Source organism: Dipodomys spectabilis, unplaced genomic scaffold (assembly GCF_019054845.1).
Source record: "Dipodomys spectabilis isolate Male_0828 unplaced genomic scaffold, ASM1905484v1 ptg000835l, whole genome shotgun sequence".
NCBI classification, from domain to species: domain Eukaryota; kingdom Metazoa; phylum Chordata; class Mammalia; order Rodentia; family Heteromyidae; genus Dipodomys; species Dipodomys spectabilis.
Genome location: NW_024871512.1, coordinates 23,335 through 32,683, shown reverse-complemented (window position 1 = coordinate 32,683; position 9,349 = coordinate 23,335). Strand labels below are relative to the sequence as shown.

The window sequence follows — 9,349 nt, the reverse complement described above, 5'->3', positions numbered from 1 at the left end:
TTTTTTTGTGTCCGGTCGTGAGGCCTGAACTCTGGGCCTGGGCGCTGTCCCTCAGCTCTTCAGCTCAAGGCTAGCGCTCTACCACTTGAGCCACAGCGTCACTTCCGGCTTTTTTCTTTTTGCTTATGTGGTGCTGAGGAATGGAACCCAGGGCCTCAGGCATGCAAGGCAAGCGCTCTACCACTGAGCCACCTTCCCAGCCCTGGATGTTCTTGCAGGAGGGTGGGTGACGGGGAGCCACCAGTGGCAGCGGACGGCACCGGCTGGCTCAGATCTGGTCCTGGCTGGAACCCCAGCTGCCCCCTGGGGCTGTGTGACAGGACAGGTCACTTCACTCCTGGGCTGTGCTGGGAGGTGGAACAGGAAGTCTTTTGTGAGTGGAAGTCTTCCTGGGAACAGCAGGACGCCACCCCAGCCCCGGGCGGGGCCGGAGGGACACTGGCCGGACCTCTGTCTACTCCTGGGGGTCCCTGCACTCTTGCAGAGACTGTGGCCTCTGGACCACCACGGCCTCTGGCGCTCTGGGGCCCAGGGGGCCCAGAGCGGAAGGGCGTGGGGCCCGCGGATGCCAGCCTCGGCTCTCTCCTCCAGGGCTGTGTCCGGCGTGGACGCCGACCCCAACTTGGTGCACATGGAGGCGCAGGACCTGGGTGGAGGTGAGTGGGGAGGGCTCAGGCACAGGGGCCCCACGTGGCTCTGCCCGCACGGCCAACCCGGGCCCCGCATGGCCCTGCCCGCACGGCCGACCTGGGCCCCGCGTGGCTCTGCCCGCACGGCCGACCCGGGCCCCGCGTGGCTCTGCCCGCACGGCCGGCCCGGGCCCCGCGTGGCGCTGCCCGCACGGCCGGCCCGGGCCCCGCGTGGCCCTGCCCGCACGGCCGGCCCGGGCCCCGCGTGGCCCTGCCCGCACGGCCGACCCGGGCCCCGCGTGGCCCTGCCCGCACGGCCGGCCCGGGCCCCGCGTGGCCCTGCCCGCACGGCCGACCCGGGCCCCGCGTGGCCCTGCCCGCACGGCCGGCCCGGGCCCCGCGTGGCCCTGCCCGCACGGCCGGCCCGGGCCCCGCGTGGCCCTGCCCGCACGGCCGACCCGGGCCCCGCGTGGCCCTGCCCGCACGGCCGACCCGGGCCCCGCGTGGCGCTGCCCGCACGGCCGGCCCGGGCCCCGCGTGGCGCTGCCCGCACGGCCGGCCCGGGCCCCGCGTGGCGCTGCCCGCACGGCCGGCCCGGGCCCCGCGTGGCGCTGCCCGCACGGCTGACCGGGCTGTGCGGCGACGCGGCATGATTCGGGATGCGCTCGCTTCCCTGCGGGGATGAATTAGAGTGGAGGAGCTGTGCTCCAGCGTGAAGTCTATTCAAGGGCCGATTTGTTCCGGGCCCTGAGCACGGAGCGTTTCCCACTGCCCTCACAGCCCCCCCGCAGGGCCCTGAGGTGGCCGCAGCCTCCCTGAGCCTCCGCTGCACAGCCTCCGTAATCACCCTTCATGGACAGCGCAGCCCCCGTGGCCCACTCTGTGGGATGCACAGAGGAACAAGAGGCCCTGGCCTTCGGGTCTGGGCGAAGGGCCATCACTGGGAGTGACAGACCCCCCACGCCCCCCTACGCCAGGCTGAGGCTGCCCCCCCCCAAGACCCCACAGCCACGTGGCCCCTGGGGGCTACGAGGGTGGCCAGCCGAGGCCGCTGCGCAGACCAGGCTCTGGGCGGTCCTGCAGGGCGCAGGGCGGTGCCCCCCTGAGATCTGTGCTCCCCCTGCAGGTCAGTGAGTGAATCAGTGAGTGAGCACGGGAGTGAGCAGGGGAGTGGAGGCGCGGGTGTGAGCGGTCTGTCCACACCCGTGTCCATCCAAGCAAACCTACCCCGGGGAAACTGGCTACTTGGGGGACAGTGGGGGGGGCCCTCTCTAGGGAGGGGTTGGATCCCCCCCCGCCTCCTCTCTGGGGTCTGGGACAGGACCCCCGTGTGGCCCTTCCCAGCCCAGCATGGGCCCGACCGCTCTCCACGCTGCCTGGCCCCACACAGCCCCTATCCGGCTCTGTGGCCTGGGCAGAGCCAGCCGAGGGCTCCACAGCCGCGGTGGCACTGGACAGTGCCACGTCCGGGATGGATGGCAGGGCCAGCGGGTCTGCCGTGGGATGTGACGCGCGTCTCCGGCAGGGTTCCGGTACCTCACCTGTGTGATCCACAACTGCTCCGGGGAGACGCCCGCGGCCGCGGGCCCGGTGGACGCCGGCTCGCTGACCGTGCAGGATGAGTACATCTTCTTCAAGGTGAGCAGAGGCGGCCTGGCCTCCGGTCCGGCTCCCGGGGCCCAGACCAGCCGCTGCCATGGCCCTGGGGTCCTGTTCGGGTCACAGGCCAGCCGGGGCTTTCCTGTCCCCTCCATGGAGCATGCGCTCAGCCCCGGCCCGGCTGCAGCTGGTCCATCCCGCCTGGCCCCTCCCCGCCCCCCGGGACGATGCTCCAATGGCCCTGTGCACACCAGCGTCCTGACCTTCCCGCGCCCCCCGACCCCGGGCCTGACCCTGCATCCTGCAGTGTTTTTTGATCTCCCCAGTGCACACGCGTGTGCCCGAGGCTAGGCGGAGCTATGTGGCCCCCAGAGGAGCAGCGGGTCAGGCTGGGGCCTCCTGGGGCTGGGCTTGCCGCCCCGCCCAGCCTCCATCTCCCGGGCCAGCCTGGGGCTCCAGCCCCCTCTCGGGGTCTGGCTCCGACGCGGGCCCCAGAGCTGCCCCATGCGCCGCCCTTCCCCACGAGGGCTGCCCCACGGTGAGGGGAGGCCCGGCCCGGGCCGCACTCAGCGCTGGCCCCTGCAGCCCTGGCTGGCCTGAGCCTCTCCCTCCCACCAGGCTACGTCCACAAACCGGACCAACTACTACGTCTCCTACCGCCGCGGGCCCTTCGTCCTAATGAAGCTGCCCAAGTACGCGCTGCCCAAGGTAAGTGGCCAAGCCGCCCGCCGGTCTTGCCACGTCTGCGCTTTTGGGGACAGCCAATGCCAGGCACACAGCAGGTCCGTCAGCACACAGGTTCTCATGCACACAGTAGGCCCACAGGCACAGTAGGGCTCCAGAGCTGCCAGGCGGGGTTCTAGAGACCTCTCCTGAGCCCCATGGAAACGTCCATGAGGCCTTTGTTAAACTTCTCTTTAAAAACAGAAAAGAAAAGAAAGAAAAAACGAAGGGAAGGGAAAGGGAAGGAGCCGATGGCTTTGTAAATGAGCCCCAGGCCTGGCTGAGCTCCTAAATGAGGAGCTAATGCTTCCATTTCAGGAGCCGGCACGGCACTCGGTGCGGTGCGGGAGTGAGGGGCTCCCAGCATCGGGCATTCCTGCCGGGACAGCACAGCGGCCTGGGGGCCAAGGCACCCCAGTGGGAGGAGCCCACCTCCTCTCACCACCCCCCTGGGGCGGCCGGGGCCCAGCCTGCTGCCCCGTCCTCTGGCCTTGAGCAGGCTCAGACTCCTGAGGCCTGGGGACCCAGGTGTCTATCCTCCCCCTCCTCCCCTTCCTCTCCCTCCTTCCCTTCATTACCCTCCTCCCCCTCCCCCTCCCCATCCCTCTTCCTCCCCCTCCTCCCCCTCCCCTCCCCTCCTCATCCCCCTCCCCTCCCCTCCTCATCCCCTTCCTCCTCCCCCTCCTCCTCCTCCTCCTCTCAGACTCCTCAATGCAACCACATTCCTAACAGCTCCCACAAACAACCGGCTAACTGCATTTCCTAATCAGATTTGGTTGTTTTATGGTGAATTTGTGACTCTTGCCAGTTTCCACCCCACACCCCACACCGTCCTCCACATTTCCCCTTTGTTGTTCCTCATTGCCTGAGTAACATCATGAAGATGAGAGATTGGAGAAGAGCACCCCCCAGACTCCCCCCGAACCTCCCCACCGACCTCCCCCCCACCAACCCCCCCACCATCCCCCCTCAACAACCTCCCCCCGCCAGCCTCCCCCAACTGACCTCCCCCTCACTGACCCCCCCCACCGCCCTCCCTCACTGGCTTTCCCCCCCCCACCAACGTCCCTGCCACTGGCCTCCTCCCCCAGCCAACCTCCCCCCCACCAGCCTCCCCCTGCCAGCCTCTCACCCCCCCCTGACCTCTCCCCCACCAAATCCCCACTGGCCTCCCCCCCACTGAACTTCCCCTATCGACCTCCCTCTATTGACCCCCCACTGACCTCCCCCCCACTGACCCCCCAACCTCCCCCACTGACCTCCTCCCCACTGACCTCCCCCACAAGTCTCCCCTTTCTGCCAGTCCCCCCCCCCCGGGCCCCCTACCTGCTGAGGCTGCAGGCAGTGACCTGGCCGGGCCTCCCTGCGGCCTGCTCCCCAGCGGGACACCCACGGGAACTCTGTCTAAAAATGCTCAGGGACAGCGCCAGGCCGAGTTCATGCCCTGGGACCAGCCATGCGCGCATGCGCACAGACACGTACACGCACAGGCACGTGCACACACACATGTGCACACACAGGAAAACGCAGAAGGTGAACGCTGTGCCTGTTTTGCAGAAGCTGCGTTGTGTGTCACAGCTCTCTAGGCAGTGAGGGTTTTGCACAGGCCATAGCACAGCTGGGGACCGGGAGCCCCCATCCCGCTGGGCGGGGGGGAGCCGACCCCGTCTCTGAGGACAGTGACTGCGGCCTCCAGCGCTGCGACTCCCCACAGAACCCACGCTAGCAAACAGGCCGAGGCACGCTGGGGCTAGAGACTCACCGCCGCTCGTGGGAAGGACTTGGAACGTGTCTGGGTCACAGACAGTGCATCGTGCAGTCACTAAAGCGGTGTTTGTGCGTCGTGTTCACCGCGGAGGGCCCCTCCCACCGCAGTTACAAACTGCAGGCGGAGCCAGACACGCGCGTTCCTACGTGGTAACGCGGTCCCTGTCGGCGGCGGCCACAGCTCCAAGTCACTGTCTGCGTTTGTTCTCGGGTTGTGGGAACTGTTTTTTACCCGGCTGTGTGAGCATTGACAGGGACGGGGGGATTGGCTGCCATAATCGCGGGGTCCTGCCCGTGCCAGGTGCGCCCCGCGCCCCTCTGGCAACGGGTGACGCGGCTTCGTTTCCCACCATCCGCTGCAGCTGTCTGCGAGCTGGGGTGACCGCAGGTGCTGACCGCGGGCCGTGGCTCCGACGGGGAGGTCTGGGAGGGGCGGGTGGGCAGCGAGCGTGCAGACCAGCCTGCTCCCGCGGGGTGCTCCCCGCGGGTCCCGGGGTGTGCAGCCCTCATCTTGGGCGGGCGCAGCGGCTAGTGCCCCATCACCTTCCCTGGTCACAGGGGATCACATGCTCCCGCGGCTGTCACCGCTGTGTCCGACCCGTCCCTGCAGACGGTGTGATTGGGGAGGCCTCTGCACTGGGAGTGCACCTTGCACACTGCACAACCTGGCCCGGTTTCTCTGGGAAGAGATCTGAACACACAGCACGGGTCCAGGCCTCCTGGAAGCGCTGGCCCCAGGGCTGCGCGGCCGCCGCGTCCCCTCTGCCCAGCTGGACCGGCGGTGCCAGGAGCACAAAGCGTGCCCGCGGCGGGGCCAGTTGCAGGCCTGCTCAGACCCCGGTCAGCGGTTTCCGCGGCCCAAGCCTGAGCGCGAGAGGCAGGAAGGAGGAGGCCAGGGGCTGCACCCTCCGCCAGGCCTCCTCTTCCGAGTGCGCTCATGCTTTACGTTTTCTGGACATGAAATGTGGAGCTGAGACTGAGCCCACACACCTGGCTTGGCCCCAGAGGGGGAGAGCGAGGCTGGGAGCCTCTGCCTGGACGAGGCAGGGGAGGGAGGCCGGGTACCAGGTCAGGAAGCCGCAGGTGGAGGAGGAAGTGGGGGGGGGGCTGGCCTTCTGCACGCTGGGGTGCGGGGCAGGGCCCAGCTCGGGCAGGAGCCCGGTGAGCGAACACATGCACATCCACCTTAGCATCCACCGAGTCCCAGTGGCCGCCTGGGCCCCAGAACCCCCGGGCGGGCAGATTCGAGAGGGCCGGGAGGGCCGGGTAGAGGGATGAGCACCGCCCTGGGCAGAGCTGTAAAGTGGAGCAGGGTGGAGGGGCCTGTCTCCAGCCATGGGCCCTGTGTGCTGAGCAGAGGTAGCACTGGGGGAGGCCACCCAGGGGAGGCTGCCAGGGGGAGGCTGTGTACACTGAGGGAAGGCCACACCAGAGGGAGCCCACCCAGGAGAAGCCCTGCCAGAGGGAGGCCAAAGGGGGGGAGACTGCCGAGGGGAGGCCACCCAGGGGAAGCTGCCCAAGGGGAGGCTGCACTGCCAGGGGAAGGCCACACCAGGGGGAGGCCACACCAGGAGGAAGCTGCCAGGAGGAGGCCGCCCTGGGGAGGCTGCACTGCCAGGGGGAGGCCATGCCAGGGGAGGTCACCCAGGGGAGGCTGTGCAGGGGAGGCCCCTCCAGGAGGAGGCCGCCCAGGGGAGGCTGCACTGCCAGGGGAAAGCCACACCAGGGGGAGGCTGCCCAGGGGAGGCTGCACTGCCAGGGGAAGGCTACACCAGGGGGAGGCTGCCCAGGGGAGGCCCCTCCAGGGGGAGGCCACATAGGGGTGGCCTCTCTAGGAGGAGGCTGCTCAAGGGAAGCCACACAGGGGAGGCCTCTCCAGGAGGAGGCCTCTCTAGGGGGAGGCCACGCAGGGGAGGCCACGCAGGGGAGGCTATGCACGGGAGGCCCCTCCAGGGGAAGGCCACACAGGGGAGGCCACGCAGGGGAGGCCACGCAGGGGAGGCCACGCAGGGGAGGCCCCTCCAGGGGGAGGCCACGCAGGGGAGGCCCCTCCAGGGGGAGGCCACGCAGGGGAGGCCACGCAGGGGAGGCCGCGCAGGAGAGGCCGCGCAGGGGAGGCCGCGCAGGGGAGGCCGCTCAGGGGAGGCCGCGCAGGGGAGGCCGCACCTTGCCCCGGCCCCTGACGCCCCCCTCCCCGCAGGACCTGCAGATCATCAGCACGGACGAGAACCAGGTGTTCGTGGCGGTGCAGGAGTGGAACCAGGCCGACACCTACAACCTGTACCAGTCGGACCCGCGCGGCGTGCACTACTCCCTGGTGCTGGAGCACGTGCGCAGCTCGCGGCAGGCCGAGGAGAGCGTGGTCATCGACATCCTGGAGGTGCGCGCGCCGCGGCCCCGCCCCAAGCTCCGCCCCGCCCTCCGCCCCGCCCCATACCCAAAGCTCCGCCCCATCCTGCCCTGCCCCTCCCTCTGATCCGCCCCACGCTCCAAAGCCCCGCCCATCCTGTCCTGCCCCGCCCTCCGCTCTGCCCCACACCCAAAGCTCCGCCCCATCCTGCCCTGTCCCTCCCTCTGCTCCGCCCCACGCTCCAAAGCCCCGCCCATCCTGTCCTGCCCCGCCCTCTGCCCCCACACTCCAAAGCCCCGCCCATCCTGCCTTGCCCCGCTCTCCGCCCCGCCCCCTGCAAAGGGACAAACCCTTAGCTTTGTGGGCCAGGGCAGGTGAGGGGCCGACTTCAGAGGGAGCACCTCTCTTCTGGCGTGAACTGTGGGGGCCGCACGCTGCCTCTGTGATGCGAAGAGGCAGTGTTTCTGGTGGTCACTTTTGCAGACATGGGTTCTTTTTTTTGGTCGGTCATGCGGCGTGAACGCAGGGCCTGGGCGCTGCCCCTCAGCTCTTCAGCTCAAGGCGAGCGCTCTACCACTTGAGCTACAGCGCCACTTCCAGTTTTCTGGTGGTTCATCGGAGATAAGAGTATCACAGACTTTTCTGCCCAGGCTGGCTTTGAACTGTGATCCTCAGATCTCAGCCTCCTGAGTAGCTAGGATTACAGGCGTGAGCCACCAGCACCAGGCACTTCTGAATTTTTGATCATTTGGAGATAAGCGTCTCACAGACTTTCCTGCCCAGGCTGGCTTTGAACTGTGATCCTCAGATCTCAGCCTCCAGGGTAGCTAAGATGACAGGCGTGAGCCACTGGTGCCCAGCAGAGGTGGTTCTTACATTAGCCACTCTGAGCTCCTCCGGGCAGCAGTATCCCCGGTGTGTGCCCTTAACAGCCACAGGGTTCATTCCACACCCGCCGAATGCCTGCCGTGCCTGGTTGCCAGGCACCCTCACCCTCTCTTTGCTGTGGCTCACACGGCAGCCAGGATGGGAGAAATAGCCTGGGCGTAGGCAGTGAGGAGACGAAGGCAAAGGCCTCTCAGACAGACCGGCTAAGCCGGAAGAGCAAAGCCAGCCGGCTTGGCCGCATCTCGACCGACTGTCGCTCGCCTCCAGTCTTTCTCTCTGCCCGCTTGGAAAGCCCTGGGCCAGTGCAGTGCCCACAGCGCCACCCTGCGCGGGCCTTGGTCACAGGTGCTGGATGGTGAGGCCTCTCCCCTCCCCCCGCCCCCTGCCGGGCCCGTGTCCGCGGAGGCCCCGTGGACAGGGGGTGACCTGGCAGGCACAGATGCCGACTCCTCACAAGCTGCGGCTGTGGCTCGAGGGAGAGCACAGTGGGCGGGGGACGCCGAGGCCTGGGGTCCGGGGTGGTGACGGTGCCCACTCTGCTCTGCCCACGGCTCTCTGTGACACACGCACCGCAGGCACGCCTGGCCTAACGCACACACCCTCCTACCCAGACCCCGTGGGGAGCTGGTGTGGAAAAGGGCGACAGGCAGGGCCGGCGGGCACTCAGGGAGCACGGCGCCCGCAGCAAGCGTCCCGGCCCGAGACGGGAGGGGAGCAGCCACCGAGGGGCGGAGCCGGGGGTGGGTGCCGGCCATGGCGGACGGGTGTCAGTGGACGGCGGGAGCGGGGGCGCCGGGCAGGGACCGGCCTCCGAGAGAGGAAATGTGGAAGGCTCCAAGACACCCATGCGTGGTAGTGTTCCCAGCACACGCCGCTCACGGCTCCAACCACACTGCCACGTCGGCGGGACCCAGTCCACGGAAGACTCTCCTGTGTTCCCTGGGACATGAGAGGTGGCTGTGACTCACGGCCAGGTGTTTCCATGGAGACCAGTCCAGACAGAGGCGCCGTTCTGGCTGGAGCGAACCCCAGGGGTGCACTGTGTGCCCCAGCCCAGATGGGGGCCCACGTCCCCACCAGGCACGGAGGGGCCCAGCCTTCCTACGGGTGCCAGGTCCCCTCACCTGCCGGCCTTGTTGGGGCCCTCCCGTGGGCCCCGTTATCTTCTTTCTGTCCATTTGATCTTTATGATGTGGATTGTAGCGTCTGAGGCTGTGACGCCACAGGAACAGAGGGACAGGCACTGAGATGCACCCGGACCCACGCAGGCTCTGTCCACGGAGCTTTCCGTGTCCATGGTGCAGGGGCCCTGCGGCCGGCGCTGCCCACCTTGGCCGGCCCCACAGCGTCCAGTGCACAGTCCAGGCCAGTCCCTGAGCCAGGTCTGAAGTCA

At 68.4% G+C, this 9,349-nt stretch overlaps 1 protein-coding gene across 1 annotated transcript in view; it reads left to right on the top strand.

Moving 5' to 3' along the window:
* Positions 1-565: 565 nt before the first annotated feature.
* The window catches only part of LOC122102706 (VPS10 domain-containing receptor SorCS2-like), a gene marked incomplete at its 3' end in the record, with an annotated part of 30,998 nt that continues 22,214 nt past the window's right edge, over positions 566-9,349 (top strand). The window contains exons 1-4 of the mRNA XM_042673439.1: positions 566-656; positions 2,155-2,267; positions 2,847-2,936; positions 6,919-7,098. Coding sequence (XP_042529373.1) covers positions 566-656; positions 2,155-2,267; positions 2,847-2,936; positions 6,919-7,098 — 474 coding nt within the window. The remainder of the gene's footprint in view (positions 657-2,154; positions 2,268-2,846; positions 2,937-6,918; positions 7,099-9,349) is intronic.